The 22,638-nt window shown below is 38.2% G+C and overlaps 3 protein-coding genes across 5 annotated transcripts; all 3 read right to left on the bottom strand.

Annotated features, from left to right (window-relative positions):
• Positions 1-5,528: 5,528 nt before the first annotated feature.
• Positions 5,529-9,097, bottom strand: LOC147567553 (pentatricopeptide repeat-containing protein At3g48250, chloroplastic-like). 3 transcript variants are annotated; one of them, XM_086654176.1, is made up of 3 exons: positions 8,866-9,097; positions 8,380-8,557; positions 5,529-6,986 (listed from the first exon to the last, which is right to left on the bottom strand). In XM_086654176.1, exons 2-3 carry the CDS (start codon positions 8,551-8,553, stop codon positions 5,667-5,669), a joined length of 1,494 nt encoding a protein of 497 aa, XP_086510302.1. In that variant the 5' UTR covers positions 8,554-8,557; positions 8,866-9,097; the 3' UTR covers positions 5,529-5,666. The 3 variants fall into 3 exon arrangements, with proteins under 3 accessions (XP_086510302.1, XP_086510300.1, XP_086510301.1); XM_086654174.1 differs by having other exon boundaries at positions 8,380-9,097; XM_086654175.1 differs by having other exon boundaries at positions 5,529-6,991; positions 8,385-8,961.
• Positions 9,098-11,323: 2,226 nt separating this feature from the next.
• Positions 11,324-14,954, bottom strand: LOC147567552 (elongation factor Tu, chloroplastic-like). Its single transcript, XM_086654177.1, has 2 exons — positions 14,906-14,954; positions 11,324-13,281 (listed from the first exon to the last, which is right to left on the bottom strand). The coding sequence occupies exon 2, from the start codon at positions 12,970-12,972 to the stop codon at positions 11,491-11,493; it is 1,482 nt and encodes a 493-aa protein (XP_086510303.1). The 5' UTR covers positions 12,973-13,281; positions 14,906-14,954; the 3' UTR covers positions 11,324-11,490.
• A 3,121-nt stretch (positions 14,955-18,075) lies between these two features.
• On the bottom strand, positions 18,076-20,167 carry LOC147567551 (uncharacterized). The gene is made up of 4 exons (XM_086657436.1): positions 19,703-20,167; positions 19,131-19,623; positions 18,574-18,692; positions 18,076-18,486 (listed from the first exon to the last, which is right to left on the bottom strand). Exons 1-4 carry the CDS (start codon positions 20,165-20,167, stop codon positions 18,076-18,078), a joined length of 1,488 nt encoding a protein of 495 aa, XP_086513562.1.
• Positions 20,168-22,638: the final 2,471 nt, after the last annotated feature.

The following is a 22,638-nucleotide window of genomic DNA, read 5'->3' as shown; positions in this document are numbered from 1 at the left end:
TATTCTTGCAATCAACTTTTCATTTCATTCTTGCTTTTGACATTCTTCATTCTTTCTTCTCATGTCTTCATTCTCGGGATATAAGATGATAGATGGTTATGGAGCATCCGCCTCCCTCTAATTGGCAATCTCATTGGGTTTCATGGACTCTAAGGGCAAGGTTTATTCGCTATCCTAATGTCACTCCTAGTGGCTAAGGAAGTTGAGCACACGAGATCAAATGAGCTCTTTTGATAGTTACGAGGTTGAGTAGCTCTTCATTCTACTCGGAGTTAGCGCGGAAGAGTACACTCGAAGTGCAATTTAGGCTTTGAGCTCTCACATGGGTTAAGTCTCCACTAATGACTACTATAGGTCTCTTAGAGATGTTTCTTCTTCACTAAGATGTTACTCCCATACTATAACACAAACACTCAAAGACTCGACTTTCATGCAAAGACCATTAGCAATCACAAAATCCATCAACTCGACACATATGCATCAACATTCTTAAAACTATCACTATAATCACATGCAAATCTACTTAAAATGTTCAAAAATTTTCCAATTTTGGCTAATTTGAACACTTTTGTCTTTGAAACCCATGGCCATGCATTGGTTATGGTCATATCCCGCATCCCCAAACTTAAAACTAACATTGTCCTCAATGTTCTAAGCATACACTAACCAAAAGATAAAGAGGCACATCAATTTAAAGTTAAGAGTGGAGAGATATTGCCATAACCGAAGGAGATAAAAGATGATACTACCAAGGCTCATGTATGAAGAGGTTCGAAGTTGATGCCAAGCTCGCGCCATCCCCAAACTTGGAACAAACCACGCCTTAGAAGTAAAACATATAAGAAATGCTCCTAAAATACCCAAAACATAATGAGAATTAAGCATATAAAAGACATGACCATATAAAGTCTACCACTAACGCGGGTATACACGATTGCATTGAGCTATGCAATTAGCCTTTGATTCTCTTGTTTTCACACAAGAGCACGAGTTATGTCTCGCGGAGGGTTTCTAGAGATGTTACCCACAAACATCAAGGCCCAACTTAGTCAGCCCGACGATCATAAAGCAAAAGACGGAAGATTTGGAGGTCAACCCAAAGAAAACTATATACAAATGCTAAAAGTCTCACAAAAATATTAAACGAAAGAAGTGCAAGTGAGACTAAAAGCGAAAAGAAGTCATCCCCAAACTTAGTGGATGCACGGTCCACTAAGTGCGCATAAATGCTAGGGCGACGACTAAACAGTCGTCAAAAGGATCAACATACAAATGAAGGGTCAGGAAGTCAGTCGAAGGTAAAAAGTCATCCTCAAGCTTAGTGGATAGAACATCCACTACGTCTCTAGACATGCTAGGGAAGACGTCCGAAGTGTCCCAGAAGGGGTCAACAACCGAGTCTGAGATCATGTGGAAGATCGAACTAGAAACTAAGGGTAAGACAATAGGCTCGGGGACCAAGTCAACGTCCATAATTTCCTTAGGTAAATAATCCAACAAGCTATCCGCTATCTCTTCAACTATGATGGGTCATGAAAATGTCCCATCTAAGTCGTTTAATTTAGCCAAGTTAGTCGGTTTCGAGTCTTTATTATAATAAAATGGTTGGTTTTCTTGATTAGGTGTCTTTTGCAGAGTTAGGTGTGAAAAACGGTTAAAAGCAAGAAAAAGATGCATGAAGGGTATTTTGGTCATTTGGAGTAAAGGACATTCTGGTAATTTGGCCAAGGTCAGTTCGTGGTTGAAAAGTAGAGGTCGAGACGAGTCCGTAGGAGAAAACAGAAGTCAAATCGGAGTCCGGACGAAGGAATAAATCAAGGCCAAAGTTGAGTCAAAGGATGTTGACGGGTGGGATACCTTCGGGCATGGTTTTGGCGCGCGGTATACAGGAAGACACGTGGCCCGCTGCGGAGGCTGGTGTATCCAAGTCTTGTGTTTGCGCTGTGCAGCGAAATGGATCCTATACGGATGATCCAGTGTAGCGCGTCGCAACGTGGTTCTGTGGCCCCGCTCCAACGTTTTAATCTTGACCGCTTGCTCCCGCGTTATCAAGATCCGACGGCTTCTGTGCATTTGTTCCTTTATTGCTTATTCCGTGCACCCGAAGCAGCTTAAACTCCGTGCTCCCGGACGCGTGTCCACTTACAGGACATCCAGATCCCGTGCTCTCTCCCATCCGACGGCTACTGTTCCCGAAGCACGTTAGCTATTTGCATCCGTCACTACCTTAGCCGAGATTCTTTGCATTTAAACCCTAGCCATCAACCCATCTATAAATAAATCTCTACCTCTCTCATTTCTTCCTAGACTTGAAAACCCTCTCAATCCCCTCTTACCTATTTTTTTCTCCAACCTATCTTCTCTTCTCTACTACCAAATCCATCTTTTCCATTCTTTTTCCATCTTTCTCTAATATTACTAATACTTATTCTCTACCACTATTCTTTCTTCCATTAATAGTCTTCTCCTTCTTCCTTCCATATTCTTCTATCATCTTTATCCCCTTTCATCTCTTCTTTCCAACTTCTTTCTACATCTAATTTCTTCCTTCTCTTTCTTTTTCTTATTTGGGTGGCAATAAAATAGCTATTACTTGGATTTCTTGGAGTAAAATTCTTCAGCACAAATGGAGCAAATCTTGGATAAAATGGAGATACATGGGAATATGGATTTTGAACATTCTTTGTGATTTCTTTCCATTAATTTCTTAGTATTTTCATTTATTTTACAATGTCAATGAATGTTACTCTAGATTCCATGTATAGTTAACTTAGCAATCTAAGGTTGTGAATGAAACCCATTTTGGATTCTTGTAACACTTGTTCTTGATTAATTAAAATCCCTTGATGTGCTTTAATGTCTATTGATTGTTTATCTATATGGATTGGATTTTCTTTCCATTACTCATGCCTCATAATTAGATATTTCATACTTTCGTTAAGTTGTTAGATGGAGTATGCTTTTTAGATGATGAATAATAGTTTAGCGATCAGAATCTCTATAAGGAAGGCAATTAGAATTAGTAATTATAAAATTGTTTTATCTAGAACATCATCCGGAATCGAAATAGTTCATTATATTGGATCCCGAGTATATATAAAAGAGATTTAAGTGCTTGTTTTATAAAGTGAAATTATGCGGAGGATTTTATAACCTTAGATATCTTCTCACCTCTCTCTTAGATAGTTTAGTTAGTTTTATTTGTTTTCTTATTTCGTACAAATCAATCATCAAATTAATGAGTGGGGTGGGTGTGTGTTTTAGTCTAAGTTAGCTATTGACATCTTGATTATTGGGTTAAACCCGCATTCAATATCCGAAGTTACCTACCTATTCCTTGGGACGATTCACGAATTTACTAACTTACTATAACTTGACCCCGTATACTTGCGGGAATAGACCTATTTTTAGGCCTATCAAACTACTATGTTATCGACACCCTTAAAGGCATCTGGAGCCTCAAAGTTGGTTGCAACACCTTCACTTCTAAATAATCACAAGTGGTAAAAGTTGAAAAGTTCAATAACGTGTGATCCCCAAACTTGCTCATAGAGCTATCATCCTGAACATTACAATCTCATGTTGTTTGATCATGGTGAGATGACAATGGTCGAGGGAGTGAGCAACAAGGGTCATCGTTCAATTCCATCTCAAAAGGTCTATCAGGAGCTTCTTCGACATTTAACTTAAGACTAGAGTTGGGTGTATTACCCTCACCATCATTCATAGTCTCTTCTTGAGTTTGGGGTGCGCAAACCCCTTCCTCGTCGATGATAGGCTCTGACTCAAGTCTATCAACAATTTTGAGAATCCGTTCCGTGATCTCCGTTATATCTCGATTAAATCTAGTTTGGTACTCTAAAATTGCTTGGAGAGTATCTTCAGACATCTCCTCGTAATAAGGCATATGAGTATAACTAGACGAAGACTCTTGCGGAACACGGATCATGGGACAATAATCGGTCAAATGGTCTAAGCTCGCACAAACAACACAAACTGGGCTAATGGTCTCCAAATGTATCATGGTTGGGCCCATTACCATCTTATAATTAATTGAGAGTGAGCCTCACCCACTTACTACTAGTCAAGACTATTTGTCTTCTAGTTAGCACATGGGTGGGGTCCACCTCTAGAGGGAAGATGGCATTCAAAACTTTCTTTCTCTAGACAATTAATGTCCCACATCTTCCAACTAGTGAAACTAAAGGTGTTTTATAGTAAGTTGTTTGACAACTCATTGTAAAGCACGTGGTGGAGTAAAGAAGGCTCCCACACGCGCGTGCACACATGTGAGGCATATGGGCTTTTAATCATTTGGGCTCTTTAGCTATTTGACCTATTGGGGCTTATGGGCCTTTGGGCCGTGGCCCGTGAGCCCGTGTGCCTGTGAGCCCATGTGCACGTGTGCTCGGGAGCTTATAGTGAAAATGCTCTTTTGCCACGAAGAGCAGTTTCACTTAAACTCGAATTTTGATTAAGTCGGTGGGATTAACCTAATCAGTGTTTGAGTATATCTCTAACTGATTTCGTAGGGTTATGGGCCTTTGGCGCTCTTTGGCTATTTGGGTTATTGGGGCTTATGGGCCTTTGGGCCGTGGCCCGTGAGCCCGTGTGCCCGTGTGCCTGTATGCCAGTGTGCTCGTGTGCTCGGGAGCTTATAGTGAAAATACTCTTTTGCCACGAAGAGTAGTTTCACTTAAACTCGGATTTTGACTAAGTCGGTGAGATTAACCTAATCAGTGTTTGAGTATATCTCTAACTGATTTCGTAGGGTTAGTTCGATTAGTTTCCGAGTTTATCTCCAACTCTCTTAACTTCTCTACCACGTTTCCTAGGCGGTTAGGATTTTCTCAGAGGCTATATATACTGGCCAAAATCAAGAGAGAAAACACACAACTCAATTTCGGTTATCCTCCTCTTTCTCTCTGCTTAAGTTTCGAATCCTGCAATCTCCATTACTGTCTCTGTTAGTGCAGACAGAGAAAGTAAGTTGTGGTCAATCCTTGGGGAGTGTTCGGAAGTCAGTAATTTAGCACCCCGGTTACTCCGAAATCACTTTCAAGGCAGTGGCCTCCACACCACGACACAGCGAATCAAGTTTTATCTACTCAACCGTTTCATTGATCTATCCCATATTTCCAACACTATATTCCCTTCCCCTGAGGTTCCGACCTTTGATCCTTTATTGACCTAAAAGCTGTTCTCTGTTATCCTAATAAGAGAAAAGGTTATCATACTCCCCAACCCTTTCTCTTGGACAGAAAAAGGTAGCAAGGAACAAAGGAAAGAGCAAGAAGGTGGTTTTTGTTGTTTCCGCGAATATTATCCCCCAAGCAAATGAAGACATTCTTCATAAGCATACTATACGCTGGTTGTAAGAGCTGTTAATTTTGTACTATTTTTTCTTGTGCATTTCGACAAACTATTTCTGCCCCAAGATAAAAGATTGCCACCTTTTACAAATCCAATGGCAACAATTACCCTTCCTCTAAGAAGAATCTTGTGTTATGAAGTCTTTAAAACAAGAATATAAAATTTGTATCTATTCATAAGAGATCCATTTAGGAGGTCTAATCATGAAAAGCAATCAAACAATGACACAAAATCAAGGGATAAACTACAAATGGGTATCTGATCAGTTCAAGATCTTGCACAAAATAAATACATTAAGAAACATTGCCATTTTCATGTTTTGAAGAACCAAAAAGACTCAAAATGTCATCATGGTTGCGAATATGATACGGGCATTTATAGAGCAAATCTTGAGCCACAGAATGCCTACCTTCCTTCAAGAATGCCTGGAAAACGTGAAGATAAGCTGATGCAGATGGGTACTCTTTTACACTCAATGTTTTCAAGAATTCCTTTGCATCATTAACTGTCCCAAACTTCGATATGTATTCATCAAAAAGATCCGAGTGAGGTGGGTAGTTGTGTTTCTTCATAAAATGTAAGAGCTTCAACGATTCTTGAAGTTTCTTTTCTCCCAATAGATTCTCAATCAAAGTTTTATATGTGGCTTGCCAAGGTCTTATATGGGAAAACTCCACTGTCTCAATAACCAAAGTGTATGCACTTTCAACCTTCTTCTTACCACATAAACCATTCACCAAGACTTCTAAAAGATCGGCGTCTGGTTCACAATTCTTCGATATCATCTCACTATAACAAGTTAACGCCTTTTCGACATCACCAGCTAAGCAATGTCCTTGAATTAAAATGGTCCAAGTTTTAAGATCGGGAGTGCAACCTTGTATTTCCATCTCATCCAATATCTTACGTGCTTCATCCAATCTACCTGCTTTACATAGTCCGAAAACCACTTGACTGTAAGTGATGTTATCTGGCTCATAACCAGCATTTTTCATGGTTACTAAAATTTCTTCAGCTTCCTCAAATTTCCCAGCACCAGTTAAAGATCTGTGTATCCCATCATAAACTGCCTTAGAAAGAGAATTCCCAGTTGCCTGATACTTTTTGACAACTCTAGAAACCAAGCTCAGATCTGGATTAGAGCTCAATGAGATATGCCGTAAAAGTACACTACAACCTTTATCTGAGGGTTTATAAGGACCATCCATCATGAACTCATAAAGCTCAACCGCGTCTTTCATCATCTTGCCCTTTTGGAATTGCCTTGTGAGCTTTATATACGTGTCAATATCTATCTCTTGACCTTCATTCTTCATTTGCTTAACCATCTCCCAAAACTTCTCAATCGACTGCTCTCGCCCAAGAACCCTAACAAGTGCATTATAAGTTACACCATTGTGGTCATAGTTCTTATAATCTGCAACCCAATGGAAAAATTCTAACGCCTTCATAGGGTATTCGCGGAGTTCTCTTATGATCCTAACAACAATATTCTCCGATAAAGAAAGATTCAGATCCATTAATTTCTTCCTAACCTCGTCGTTCCAGTCTGAATCTTGAATGACCTCAACCACAGATTTAACAATAGCATCTGTTCTACTTTCTTTAACAATCTTAGGTTGTGTTTGTTTTTTTATTTTTTCAGATCTGAAATCTGAATTAGGACTAATTCAGATTTCAGATGTTTGTTTTTTCTAATTAATAAAATCTGAAATTTGAGCTGAATTGTGTGAATGTCTGAATAGTCTGAAAAATAACCCACATTTTTCAGACTTCAAAATGTGTCTGAAACAAGGGCTCATGATCTGAAATGTGCTAAGTGACGTTTATGCCCCCATCAATTAAAAATATTCTTCCGATCAAATCTTTTACTACCACCACCACCGCTACCACCGCTACCACCACCACTACCACCACCACCGCCACATACAATCACCACATACAATCACTACCACCACCACCACATACAATCACCACCACCACCACCACCACCGCCACATACAATCACCATTATCACCACATACAATCACTACCACCACCACCACATACAATCACCACCACCACCACCACCACCACCACATACAATCACCACCACCATCACCGTCACCACATACAATCACCACCACCACCACCACATACAATAACCACCACAAACTGAGATAGATCCAAAGAGGTAAAAAAAAAAAGACTGGGAGAGAGACAGAACCCTCGCCGGATCTGGCGAGGGTTACTTTGTCGATCTTTACAGCGAGAAAGACGAGACTGAGAGAAAACCCTTTCGCCGATCTTTACAGAGAGAACCTTGCCGCTGATTTTTAGAGATATGGAGAACAATCCAGTCGATCCAGAGTTGATCCAGAAACCAAATCATTCATAGCTGCTCTTCTTCATTCTGTTTCTAATCACTTGTGAAAAAGGGTTTGTTCGTTTGCTCAAGATAAAAAAAACCCTAGAGAGAAACACATAAATCTAGATAGAGAGAGAGAGAGGTTGCAGAGAGATGGAGAGAAAGAAGATTTTAGGGTTTTTTTTTATTTTCGTCCAGGGATGAAGATCAAGATAAAAAAACCCTAGAGAGAAACACATAAATCTAGTAGAGAGAGAGAGAAAGAGGTTGCAGAGAGATGGAGAGAAAGAAGATTTTAGGGTTTTTTTATTTTAGTCCAGGGATGAAGATCAAGATAAAAAAACCCTAGAGAGAAACACATAAATCTAGTAGAGAGAGAGAGAGAGGTTGCAGAGAGATGGAGAGAAAGAAGATTTTAGGGTTTTTTTATTTTAGTCCAGGGAAGAAGAGTAAGAGAAACATATATTAGGTTTTGTTTGTAAAAAATTTAAATAAGGGTAAAAATGTCAAATTGTTCATTAAGACATTATAATTCAGATTCAAAAAACAAACATCTAACTAGGAGAATAATCAGCTCAATTCAGATTCAGCCAATTCAGTTCAGCCAATTCAGATTCAGCCAATTCAGATTCAGACATAAATAAAAAAACAAACAGCACCTTAGAGAAATATTCAGTTAGAGCTGAAGCATCACTATTCAATTTCGCCTTACGAAAATTACCTAAAAGTGTTTTATAAGTGTATTCATCCATATCATAACCCTTATCAGTCATTTTCTTAACCAAAAGCCAAAAATCCATCATTGATTCCTTCCTACCCAAAACCTTAAGCATCAAACTATAAACAATAGAACTAGCTTTAAACCCATGTTTATCAGAAACCCAATTAAAGAAATGTGAAGTCTTTTCTGGGTAGTTTTCAATTTTCTTCAAAACATATAAAACAGTTTCATGATCATGGGTAAGATTTGATTTTCCTAAGTCTTGTTCAAGTTCATCAGACCAGTCATTATTCAAAATTAGTTCCACAAATGAGTTGGGTTTTGATGAAAAGTATTGCTTTTGATGAGTACTTAAGAGATCATAACCATAACTAGGTTTTTTAGAGAGAGAAGAAGAAGATAAATAAGTAGAGTACTGAGTAACCTGAAAGTGAATAGACTGAGTTTCCGAAGGCTGAGCAGTTTTGAGGAAAGAGTTTATGTGCCTGAGAGAAGCTATTATTCCCTTTGATCTCTTCATGGTGGATTAGGTTTTTCTGAGCTGAGCAGTTTCAATCAGACTTTGCAATGAAAAAATGAAACTCAACAATGGGGAAGAAAGGTTCTTGAAGGGTTTATTACTTCCAGTCCAAATTCTGCTGAATCTGTTTCAACACAAGCAATTTCTTAGACCTAAATCGGGCAAAAGCAAGTGAAGCCCAGGCCCATCCAACATTTTGCACTGGCCCATGAGGTTCACAACGGACCGCGTTGTGGCCGCACGACCCGTTTACGTAGTATGGCAGGCCATACTCTATAACTCGAACCGGTGGGTTGTACGAGGTGTTTTAACACTACCGGTCCCAAACCGTCTTGGTTAAACATGACTACTTAAATAGGTTCCATCTCCCTCTCAACCGAAAACAAAGTTGTTAATAGAAGAAAACAAATTGAGAGAAAGATGACCATCTGTTCTCCAATCGATTCTATCATTGTTCGTTCCTTTGTTTCTCTTCAGGTCTCTTCGTGTTCTTCTTTTTCAGATATCCCTCTCATTTTCTTCTTGTCATCGAGAACCCTTTTTATCGTGTAGAGTCGAGACCTCTTCCTTTTACATATTCCCTTCTATCTCAAACATCATCAGTTTGGCATCTTCTAATTCTCTTTTGGGTGATTTTATAAGCAATACCCAAAGTTGTTATAGGAAATCTGGCTAAATACAATCTCTAGTTTGGTTAAAGGCAATTTATGTTTAAGAGGCAATGCCTCAACCAATGTTTGACCAAACGGCACCTATTGCCGCTAAGTCGTTAGCGGTGGGCATTCTGCCCAGGTCTGACCATGTTTCTAGTTCCATATCATTTTCGTTTTCGAATACGTCAACTAGTAAAGCTAGAGGATCACCATTTCTAGTCTAATATCTTCCGAACTCGGCCGTCTGGGTTTAAATTCTTATTATGCTCAACTTGGATTTGTTTGGAGCGCAGTCAAAGCATCACACTAACTAAACTGATCTTACTCATGACTTGCTTGGCTGGTTCAACTTTTTTATTGCTTATACACAGTTTGCAAGTTGAAGAGAGATCAAATCCTAGGTTGAAGTCATACCTATAACTGGGTTCTTATTTAACAGGTGCATAATCTCTGGGTTTGATGGTAGAAAATCTGTAGCCAGATCAAGAAATTGATGTCCAATTACCCTTCACAGGATTTTCTTCCAATTACTGTTCAAGTATTAAATATTTCCGCTCCTTATTCCTTCATAAAAAAATTCCGGGAACTGATGTTGTGTAAGGTTGGTACCGTGTATCCCCAGTTCGTGACGTAGAATTAAATCACTGATACACCAACTCATGAGAATCGCGCATTGTTTCCTATGCCGAATCATAAATTTGTTTTTCTTTTTGTTGTTGCAGTGATGGCTGAAATGGATGCTTTACTGCAATCTGAATTTTCTGCAGCACAACAAAAAAATAGGTGTCTTGCTCGCAATACAAAGCTTTTCAAAATCGAAAAGAACAGTGGCGAGTAAATGGTAATGAGCGGGGTGTGCTGGGTTAGTAAAACACTTCCAAAATTCTCATACCCCCACTTCATATCGGCCTGGGTCTAGGAAAGAGCTCTTAGAATCTTTTCCAGAGTTCGCCTCAGAAGTTAATGTAGTTTTCTTACCACATACTTCCATCAACTATTTTTAAGAAAATGACAGCGATTTAAATTAAAAAGAACAGAATTTGTCATCAATGTTGAGTCAGATTCCGAGTCAAACTCTATTGTAGCATTACCCATCAAAAAACCCTAAAGTGAAACTCACCTAAAGTGGTCAAGTTTCATGCCAATACTATGAGCTCAACTAGAGTGAAACCTACTTTATGGTAAGGGTACTACTAAACAGGTAAGAACCAGAAAATTTAGTAACCAAGTATGCTATTTCATTTCACCTGTTCTGAACCAAATGCCCTCAAGGTACAAACTTATGAATCACACATTTCACAGACCAGGTTTTCAGCAGGTTCAGATTCCAAAAACCTAATCAAAATTCATATAACCTCATCCAGACAGTAATCTACAGAGGAAAATGTATTGAAAGAGGAGTATATCTGGGGTCGAAGTAGCTAGGGTCGGCCATTCCTAAGTCATTTTGAATTGTTCGAGCAGAGGGTGTTGGAGTTCACGAGTTAGTGAAAACTCGGCCGAGTTAGTCGGTTAATATTGGGATTTGAGACCAGGAACAAATTCTGTCTGATCCCGAGCTGGTCAAGCCCCTAACTGCTTATATCACAATAATCAATCTCATTTCAGGCTTCCAAATCAACTTCTTCACAGAACTAAATCAAAAGATTGAAGATTAAGAGAACCGACAAGCCACTGTTGCAATCTTAACTACTAACTATTAACAACAATTGAAAGAAACATAGAAATTGCTTTAAAATCGTCATTATCATAAGTTCATCGAATCTACCACTAAATCTAAAATTGCAGAAAAAATTAAAATTAAAAACTTATGATATTCGATCTAGTTCAACACAATTGAAATAAAAAAGGTCATTCATGGATGAGATATGTTTGATCACTCCACAATAGACTGAATAACACCAGCTCCAACAGTTTTACCACCTTCTCTAATAGCGAACCTCATTCCTTGTTCACAAGCAACGGGGACTATAAGTTCGACCACCATTTTAACACGATCACCCGGCATTACCATCTTTGATTCTTCATCTTTATCGTTCATAATCGTAGCTACTCTACCGGTAACATCAGTAGTTCTCATATAAAATTGAGGTCTATAACCAGCGAAAAACGGTGAATGTCTTCCACCTTCTTCCTTCTTAAGAACATAAACAATTGCTTCAAATTTAGTATGAGGAGTAATAGTTCCTGGTTTAGCTAAAACCATTCCTCTTTGAATATCGGCTTTTTGAATACCACGAAGAAGAATACCGACATTATCACCTGCTAAAGCTTCGTCTAATAGCTTTTGAAACATTTCGACACCAGTAACAGTTGTGTTCCTAGTTTCTCTAAGACCTACTAGTTCTACAGTTTCACCTATTCTAACAGTTCCTCTCTCAACCCTACCAGTGGCAACTGTACCACGACCCGTGATCGAAAATACATCTTCTACAGCTAGAAGAAAAGGTAATTCAGTTTGACGTTGTGGGATTGGGATATAATCATCAACTCTATCCATTAATTCATAAATTTTATCTACCCATTGATTTTCACCTCTTTTTATACTAGGGTTTGCCATTAAAGCTTCTAAAGCTAATAAAGCTGAACCAGAAATAATTGGAACATCATCACCAGGAAATTCATAAGATGAGAGAAGTTCACGAACCTCTAATTCAACTAACTCAAGAAGTTCTTCATCATCAACTTGATCTTGTTTGTTGAGGAAGACGACCATATTGGGGACACCAACTTGTTTAGCTAGAAGGATATGCTCTTTCGTCTGAGGCATTGGACCATCAGCACCGGAGACGACGAGTATAGCACCGTCCATTTGAGCAGCTCCGGTAATCATGTTCTTGACATAATCAGCGTGACCAGGGCAATCGACATGAGCGTAATGGCGGTTTTCTGTTTCGTATTCGACTGTGGCGGTGTTAATGGTGATACCACGAGCTCGTTCTTCAGGAGCTGCGTCGATTTCGTCGTATTTCTTTGGAGCACTGTTACCCATGGAGGCGAGAGCCATGGTTAGGGCTGCAGTGAGGGTAGTTTTACCATGGTCGACGTGACCTATGGTTCCGATGTTAACATGGGGTTTTTTCCGTTCGAATTTGCCTCTAGCTGCTCGAACTGTTAAAGAACGACGATTTTTAGTGGTGGTGGTGGTGGTGGAAGCGGCGGCGGAGGACCACCAAAAGATGGAAGAAGGGTTAGTGAAGGAAGAAGAAAGAAGAGGAATTGATTTGCATTTAGTATTTGATATGGGTCGTCTGGGGAAAGTAGTGGTAGATTGTGATGAAGAAGAAGAAGAAGAAGACGATGAAAGGGGTTTCAGAAGTAGCTTTGAAGAAGCTGCGGCTGAAGATGCAATCGCCATTAAAACCCTTCTACTTGATTGAAGAAGAAGAAGATGGAAGGGTTGCAGAGAGAGAGAGAGAGAGAGAGAGGAAGTGGGTAATGGGGGGGGGTATTATCTGAGGAAGAAAAAGGATGGCCTCATATCAGTAATCTATCCACTGTCATCACCTAGATTTGAGAGATTTTTTCAATTTCTCTTTCGTCTTTACCCATTTAGGTGGTGATAATGGAGTCCACGATGCTCCCATTGAACCCACATAGGTTATGGGTTTAACCCTTGGTTATTGTTGGTTCGAACAGTTTTGGCTCCAGATGGTTCACATTCAACCTAGTTTTTTTTTTGTTAAGAGATACAAATATTATTAAGCTAAGAGAATGTCATTACAATAGAAAGGAACTATAAAATAAGGTACTCTGCTCCAAGTCTTCGATTTATTCTTCTTTCTAGCCCATTTTGCAAGCCTATCCGCCGGTGAATTGAATTTTCTGTTAGTGTAATTGAATTTCACCATATCAATCTTTCGTTTGACTTCATGAATTTTCCAGATGTGAATTCTAGACTGCCATTGAACTTCATGCTTGATATTCTGAATGTTATGTATGATATTTATATTATCACTTTCAATAATGATTTTATTATAATTATGTTCCGCCGCCCATAACAGGCCATTGAGAATTGCAATTGCCTCACCTTCTTCACTATTTCTGCTTCTAATAATTCATCTATGAGCTTCTATGAATTTAGAGTCAGAATCATGGATAATAAGGCGTGGATAATAAGGCTGGTACCTGTAATTTCACGCACATTGATAAAAGAAGCATCTACATTAATTTTCAACCAAGTATGTTCTGGAGGGTTCCATTTTCCTTGCAATTGTGTATTCGTGCTAGGTAGAGTTATAGTATTCCTAGGAAACGAATGAATCATATTAATAATCTGTGGGAGAGAATTAATTTCAAGTTGAAAACAGTGATCACATCTAATTTTCCAAATGATCCACAGGATTGTGGCTAATTGATTTTGGTAAGACGGGTCACTGAATCGAGGAGTGTGCTCCCATGAAAATATCCATTCTGCGACATTCATAATATTCTCTGAAATAATATTAAAATAGAACCAGACGTTTCTAGCAAGAGGATAGTGAAGGAGTGCATGCTCAATAGATTCAATCTCATTACAGTTAGGGTAGACCAAGTTATTGTTAATGTACTTACCAATTCTTTTCCTCACTGGAAGGGATTTGGTACATATTTTCCAAATGAAATTTTGGATTCTAGGAATAGTTGGGAGCGACCAAATAAATTTCCAATTAGGGTTGAGGGGAGGAGGAGAATTCATACTAGTGCATAGATATTTATACATGGATTTAACCGTAAACTTACCCGATTTTGTTAGCGTCCAAATTCTTTGATCTTCCCCCGTTGCATATATAGGAATGGATTTAATTAAGTTATGGGTGGAGTTGTCAAAGGTACTAGTGAGAGCCTCTTCATTCCACTCGTTATTAATAATCAATTGAGCTACCTTAGTCACCCTGGACTCATTACTTCGATTCTGGGGAGTATTTATGTCAGGAATCCAACTGTCCGTCCAAATGTTGATGTTCTCTCCATTGTGGACCTCCCATGTCGTAAAATCTTCAATCTGGTGCAATTGCTTTCTAATAGTCTTCCAGATTCAAGAATGGTGTGGCTTGACTGGACCTGGAGTCTTCGTATGGGAAAAATACTTAGCTTTCAGGAAACGGACCCACACAGCATTGGGCTCCGCTTTAATCCTCCAAGCTAGCTTACTGAGCATAGCTTTATTGTCTAGCTCAGGGAGATGTATTCCAAGCCCTCCCATGGATTTGGGAAGACAAATGGAAGATCAAGATTTCGTACAAATGCCTCTAGACTTACCCTACCAGAACGACTTGTGAATAGTCGTAGTGCTTTTGCTCACATTCAACCTAGTTGGTTCTCACTTTATCCACAACTTTGATAATAATCTTCAAACATAGTTCTGAGAAAAGAAAGAAAAAATTTCGGGATGCAAAATTTAATAGGGTGGAGAAATCGAAAATTTATCCCCAACATACCACTCTTCTGCCTTTACCGACGAAAGTTGTCGGTAGACTCCCTGTCAGGGGCGTGGGAGAGGGGGTGCAATAGGTTTCGTCGCACCGGACCCCCCCTCCCAAGGGGGCCCCATCCCAACCTATTTATAGTTAGACTCTTCATATAGATTCTCATCCAATTATAAACATCTATGAGTGTGTAGCCTAACGGATGTAATTGGTAACTTGTGCATGAAAGATTGGAGGATTGAGTCCCGCAAAGAATATTTTTTTGGGTTATTTCTCAAATGGCCCCCAACTTTGTGACCAGTTTCCTGCCTGACCCCCTACTTTAGCAAATATTCCCATATTGCCCCCTTTTTCCGTTATCTTTAACGGTCCGTTACTCTCACTCCTCCACCTCATTTGCTCTCTCTGCCAAGTCACCTACAACACCACATTATCATCTTCTCCGGCAGGGGTCGCCGGCCGGGCGACCTTCAAACCTAAAAAAAAATTCTCTTTTTCTTCCTCTCTCTCTCTCCGGTTTTCTCTCTCTTCTTCTTCCTCTCTCTCTCATGTTTTCTCTCTCTTCTTCTTCTTCCTCTCTCTCTTCTCACTCTTTCTCTCTCTCTAAAATGGCCAGCGAAGGGGGGAACCCTTCGCCGGCCATTTTAGAGAATGAGAGAGTGAGAATAAAGGGGAAGAGAGAGATAGAGGAAGAAGAAGAAGAGAGAGAAAACGGGAGAGAGAAAACAGGAGAGAGAAAGAGAGAGGAAGAAGAAGAAGAGATTTTTTTTAGGTTTGAAGGTCGCCGACCAGAAATTTGACTGGCCGGCGACCCCTGCCGGAGAAGATGATGATGTGGCGTTGTAGGTGACTTGGCAGAGAGAGGAAATGAGGTGGAGTGAGAGTAACAGACAGTTAAAGATGACGGAAAAAGGGGGCACATGGGAATATTTGCTAAAGTAGGGGGCCAGGAAGGAAGCTGGTCACAAAGTTGGGGGCCATATGAAAAATAACCCTATTTTTTTATCAGGCAGTTCCAAGTCCAAATTAAAAAAAACACAAACCAAACGCACCTCAGAAGTCGCCGGCAGAAAGTTGGATGTTGCCGAATATGATGATTAAACGTACTTACATTATTTTATACCTCCTCCTCCACTCTATTCTCTAGCCTCTAACTAGCCTCCTCATCTTCCTTCCGAGACGGCTCATTGCCGGCTGGTTTGGTTTACCAATTTCTCTCTCTCTCTCTCTCTTCGTCGACCCCGGAACAAGAATCAACTGATTAGTAGTTACTAAACCTACCTGATTACTACTACTAATAAACAATAGAACCACACACTAAATTTATGGAGTATTAAACTGTTTAATTACTAACGGGCGCACCCCCCTTTCATTTCCTCTGCTTCCCCTTTCTCAATTGTTTGAAAAAAATTGGCGTTTAAGTTGAAATGAAAGGTGGAAAAAATCGATGAATAAAATAATGTTGATCACTAGACTTCAAAGCTCGAGAATCTCAATTTTTTTAGACAATAATTCGTCCCCTTCTGGTATGAAACTAGAGTGCACAATGTGTATTAATAAACTGATAATGCCAAAATATCGACTCAGAATTCGTCAAATAATTTGATAGATGAACCCAGGATAAACTTCACTGTTTATATAAGATAGTAGATGATTTGAGAGCAAGACAGAGAGAGATTTTCGTTAGATATCACTGGGTATCATGCAATATATATCCATCTATAATGGGTATCATGCCCATTCATTAGTCTCTCTCTGGGGTGGTGGATGCCAAAGGGAAGTGGTACATCCCTTCATTTCCCTTCATCAACTTCCCTCCAATTTTTTAATTTAAAAAATATCCAACATTTCCCCACCATTTTAAAATTGAAATAAAGGAAAGGTGTAAAACGACGTTGCAAAATCGAGGCAAAAAACAAAAACAAAACAAAACATAACAAAAGGACGATTTTGGCATTATCGTAGAAGCTTGTACATAAATGATAGGTATCTTATGGATTTGAACCTTCACTTAGTGCAAACAACTTAAAGCTGTGAGCGTATCTTGAACCAAGAATTCTTAAATGATAAGACCGGATTCATCGCACATACTCGTTTCGGAGGACAAAGTGTTCATACTCCGCAGGTTAATGGCCATGTGCAATATCCCTTTCATGAGTCTTCTTTAGAAAACAGTCTTATTTTCTTAGGAAACGGCCTGATTTCCACACTCACTTAGGTAAGTCCACTTGAGGTGTTTCTGCGAGGCACCACTTAAAAAGTAGGACTTATTAAGAATTTTCATTCATCCTTTGTCTTGCAGAAATACCAATAGTAGCTTAGAAATGGGAGAATATAAAACGCTAGTATTCCATAATCGCGAAAGCTTTAACTTGTTAGTACCATTGAACTTTGTCTGTCTATTTCAAGACATAAGTTGGGTTCTCATTAAAGCCGATCAACCTTCATTCACAGACCTTAGCCCATTTCTTTTTCTTTAGAGATAAGTTCTCTAGATAACTCTGAAACGTTAGAGACTATTTGTCTAGATGACAACACATTAGAAAATATTTCTCTAGATACAAAATTGACTTAATACCTAAGCTCGAAAAATTGGAAACCGGGACTAGTCGGTAGACTCGGGCCTAGCTACTAGTCGGGACTATTACGGGACCAGACGGATTTAATCAGTTAACTTTATATATATATATATATATATATAATTACATATGAAATTATATGATATTATACATACATATAAAGAGACTTCTACATGTGTAATATTGTAATGTAAATACAGAAAATAAAGAGAGTATTTGTTTACCTTCACTATAGTTTGAAATTCCCGCAAAATTCCCGACCGGTAGAAATGTTTCTTCCTGAAAAACTCAAACATATACAAACATAATTCTCAACGAAAGTAATTTAAAGCGAAATACTAATATGATAGTCAGAAATCAAATTTCAAATAAACCTAATAAAAGTAGTTCATATTCATAGTCATACAATCCATAGTCAAAATTCATCATAATGCTGAATGAAAATGAAAGCAAAAGAAAACGACGCTAAATAACTCAATCTAAAGTTGCAAAGTGCGACCCATCCACTTCAATATCAGCATCGCTATCTTCATCAACAAGTTCCATCGGAGGACGTGATGTAGGAGTAGTTGAAGAACTAAAAGCCATTTGACTTCTCGTTCTTCGTCGCTCAATACTCGTAACTCCTTGCGCCTCCCGAACATCTTCCCATCTAAGATCATTACCCCTATTGACGAAATCTTGTAGTTCTTCATCAGTTGGAATAATCCAATCATCATTTTCTTCTACCTCCCTTAAAATAATTGGATCGATTGAATCATCTCTTGTCGGTCCACACACATTGTTTCTAGCTATATTTCGAATCGTTAACTTCATATTGTATTGGATGTAGACAACATCATTCAATTTACTTTGCATCAAACAATTCCTCTTCTTTGAATGCACCTGAAAAAATAAAAGACACAAGTATAAAAGAAGTATTTAACTTATTACTTAATGGGTAAAAATAAGATGGATTAAAGTGTAACTTACATGATCAAATGCACTCCAATTGCGCTCACATGGTGAAGCACTACATGTCTGACTTAAAACTCTTTGAGCAAATGCTTGAATGTAAGGTAGTCCCTTTCCATATTGTGTCCACCATTTATCTACATTTCGTCACAAAAGAAAACAACCATAAGATCGCCACAAAAGTGAATAAATGTAACATTTTAAAAAAAACTTATGCGGTAAATATTTGTTGATTCCTTTCCTCGCAAACTCATGTCCCAACGATCCAGTTGCACTCCTATAGTGAAATATCTCATTATTCATTTCCTCCAAAGCATGCTCATCAGACACCAATTTACTCATTGCAAGAAACACTTGATTCGTAACCGCATTAGTCTCAACCACTTCCCAACCCTTTCCGTAGTAAATCGAGGGATTCAAATAATAACCAGCTGCATGTAAAGGATGATGGAATTGATCCGTTCATCGGTTATCAATAATTTCCCAAACTTTGGCTCGTGTCATGTTGTCACTGCCAAGGTTGTTCTTAATTTAGTCCTTTGCTATAACCATTGCTTCGTATATGTATCCAATACTTAGTTTCTCTTCAGCGCCCACCAATCTTACCACAACAACTAGTGGTGCCAACACTTGACACGCGAACTGCACATTATCCCAAAAGCTATTTTTAGCCACTATGCTTGCACATCTATTACCATCAGCCTTTTTAGCAAAATCGGATTGTGTCCATTGATCTGACACATACAACATTTGTAAATGACCCCTGTGCTTATGAATACTCTTGATTGTGTAGAAAGCAGTAGCAAATCTAGTCACGCAAGATCGGTGCAACTCTTTCCCACCAGTAAACCTCCTCATCAAGTTTAAAACTCTACCATGGTTATAGATGTACGTTGTAACGGCTTTAGACTCACTTAAAACACTCTTGATCTTCAGAAATTTATCACCAAGATCTTGCAACATTAAGTTGACACAATGTGTCGCACAAGGAGTCCAAAACATATTAGGATGTTGTTCCATTAAGATCTTTCCTGCAGTCTTAAAATTTGAACCGTTGTCGGTAATAAACTACATAACAATAAAAAGTAATTAGTTTAGTAATTGATGTAAGGAGAATGCAAAAATAAATGAAAATTAACATATATACCTGAACAACATTCTCCTCGCCTACATCTTCAATAACTTCATTAATCATGCCTACAATGAGATTTGCATCCTTAATGTATTCAGATGCATCGATAGACTTTAGAAAAACTGTTCCTTGCTCAAAACTAACTAAGAAGTTAATCAAACATCTTCCTTTTCTATCAGTCCAAAAATCAGACATTATAGAACATCCATAAGACTTCCAGTGTGGTCGGAAGGATTCAATGAAGTCATTTGTTTCCTTCAAAATCTCCTTAAACAAGGTTGTTCTCACATGGTAGGGAGATGGTGCTGGCAACCCTCTTCCATACTCACCAACAGAATTTAAAAATCTTTGGAAACTTTCACCTTCACAAGCATTGAAAGGTAATCCTTTCTCGATTGCCCAACGAGCATAATCCTTCCAAGCTCGATGCTTTAGTCCAATTTTAATCGGATTATTCTGCTCCAATGTACTTTGCTTCATTTTTTGTAGTCCGGACTAAAGACAGTATCCAAAGGACCTCTAACATTACTTGATCACTTCAGACTTCTTCCACTAGAACCACCAACTACCTCAGGTTGCTTAGATTTAGTTCTTTCATCTTCAATCTCTTGACACTAAATATCTTCTTCTTCAATATCGCCATTTACCAAAAGATCATGATCTTGAATTATACTACTAACTCTAGCCTTCTCCAATCTTTTCTTTGTTACCTCAGTCATGGCTTTCTGAACTGCTTTCTTTATCTCTTCAGTAACTTTGCCACATCCCTTCACATTCCCTTTTCTATGAGCAAAATGCTCTTTCAATCTATAAATGCCTCCGGACATCTTCCTGTTACATAGTTTGCACCAAACTAAATTCAAATTATTAGCATCCCGACATTCTCCCCATTCCCATGCCATATCTCCCGATTTCCTTACCAAAGCAGGAGCACTTGAAGCACCAGAACCAATAGAATCCATCGATGGAAACTAGGAAAAATACCTAAATAACAAAAAGAAACAAAGAGAGCAAAATCAGTCCATAAACCTATTTTATATCAACTATAAACATTGTTTATACATTAGAAATACAAAACAATAAAGAATATCAACCAACTATAGAAGTTAGAGAACAAAATCAACCCATAAACATATATTATATCAAATATAGAAGTTAGAGAACAAAATTAGTCCATAAACCCTAAACCCTATAAAGAATATCAACTAACTATAAAAGTTAGAGAGCAAAATCAACTCATAAATCTATATTATATCATTTATAAACATGATTCAACCATTAGATACACAACACAACTAATTATATATGTTAGAGAGCAAAAAAAAATAGAGAACTAAAGATGAAAAACAAGTATTAAGTTGTTTAGAGAGAGAAAAAGAAGAAAAACTACTTCTAGAGAGAGAAACTTACTTGGATGGATTGAATGGAGATTGTGGAGCTTCAAATCTTTGTAGCAGTTCAAAGATTTAGCAAGAACTAGTAGAGAGAGAGAGAGGGGGCGACTGGATTTGGTAACAAATTAAAACCCTAAGTTTTTAACTTCGGTTTAAAAAAAAACGTACTTGCTGTGTGGCCGAGTTAGTCGACGCCTAGCCGACTCGGCCCTAGTCAGCTTCCAGGCGCCGGCTAACTCGGCTGCAGAAATCGACTAGAACTTCGAGTCCTAGTCGATGACAACTTGCTGAGTAGCATGTAAGCGGCGTCTAACTGGCGACTAGGCGCCGCTTTTTAAAGCATAGCTTAATACAATCAAGCATAGCTTCTCTAAATTGAACAAATATAACTCACACATGAGAGGTACCTCGTGTACCAAAAAATTATATCTCACTGTCTCGTAAATGGGTCAAGTGCACTTTCACCAAACACAAAGAATAATGTGACGGAAATCACTTTTGTGAGGCCCATACATATTTCTTCAAGTGGGTAACCACTTGGATTCCAAAACCAAATATTTCTCATGAACAAATAAAATGGACCAACACAATGTAAAGGGTTTCATGGTAACCACAAAATCACAACCAACCTTTACTATGCATTATGGGTAAATGATATTTTAACATATCATGATTAATGAACTATCTCAAATAGTCAGGTACCTAAAGCAATTAATGTGGTGTGTGGATTGCCTCACTTACATTTCTTACTTGTCAAACAAAATAATTATTTTAAGTTAGACCACAAGACACAACTAAATAATTAATAACGTTTCACTATTCATCTTATCATTTATTAGTGAACAAGTTGATGATGATAGACATTAGTTTGTTAACCTTAATGATCAGTTACGATGGTCAACATGTGAATCGCATGAATATGTTAAAAGAACAAACTATATATAATATGCAATATGTATGTATCTAAATACGTGGTGCACACGCATGCTTGTGTTCTTGTATAATAAAAATTCTCATATGCTAGCATGAGATTACTCACTTGAAACATCTTAGGATATCAAACTACTCAATTTTATCACATAAAATCATGCATCAAATTTAACTGAAAAACTTACGAGCATTTGCTTATTTTATTCACTGGGTTCGCGTGATCATATGATGAGATGTTAATTGAAATGACTTCCATTTCAACTTCAAATTTACTGTCTAAAATTATTGAAAAAAATTGGCGTTTAAGTTGAAATAAAAGGTGGAAAAAATCGATTAATAAAATAATGTTGATCACTAGACTTCAAAGCTCGAGAATCTCGATTCTTTTAGACAGTAATTCTCCCCCTTCTGGTATGAAACCACGAATACATAACGGGTTAGGAATTATGCCTTCAGGATACGATGAAGCTCTTCAACAAATGTTTGGTTCAAAGTATGTACGCTTTGACCAAGACCAAGAACACTCTGTATTAATAAACTAATAATGCCAAAATATCGCGAAATTCGCCAAATAATTTCATAGATGAACCCAAGATAAAGTTCACTGTTTATATAAGATAGTAGATA

The sequence above is a fragment of the Eschscholzia californica genome, unplaced genomic scaffold (assembly GCF_041429995.1).
Source record: "Eschscholzia californica isolate CP2 unplaced genomic scaffold, dmEscCali1.0.p SCAF_1, whole genome shotgun sequence".
Classification (NCBI taxonomy): domain Eukaryota; kingdom Viridiplantae; phylum Streptophyta; class Magnoliopsida; order Ranunculales; family Papaveraceae; genus Eschscholzia; species Eschscholzia californica.
Note: the sequence above shows the minus strand (reverse complement) of the source record. Positions and strands in the feature narration are given on the sequence as shown.

Bases quoted from the DNA above. Each gene is read 5' to 3' on its own strand.
- LOC147567553 (XM_086654174.1), bottom strand. From the start codon at position 8,961: ATGAAGAGATCAAAGGGAATAATAGCTTCTCTCAGGCACATAAACTCT. The intron at 6,987-8,379 runs GTGCTGTTTGTT...ACACAACCTAAG, and splicing joins TAACTGAATATTTCTCTAAG to ATTGTTAAAGAAAGTAGAAC.
- LOC147567552 (XM_086654177.1), bottom strand. From the start codon at position 12,972: ATGGCGATTGCATCTTCAGCCGCAGCTTCTTCAAAGCTACTTCTGAAA.
- LOC147567551 (XM_086657436.1), bottom strand. From the start codon at position 20,167: ATGAAGCAAAGTACATTGGAGCAGAATAATCCGATTAAAATTGGACTA. The intron at 19,624-19,702 runs GTATATATGTTA...ATTGTTATGTAG, and splicing joins GCGAGGAGAATGTTGTTCAG to TTTATTACCGACAACGGTTC. The intron at 18,693-19,130 runs GTATTGGATACA...GACGAAATGTAG, and splicing joins GGGCGCTGAAGAGAAACTAA to ATAAATGGTGGACACAATAT.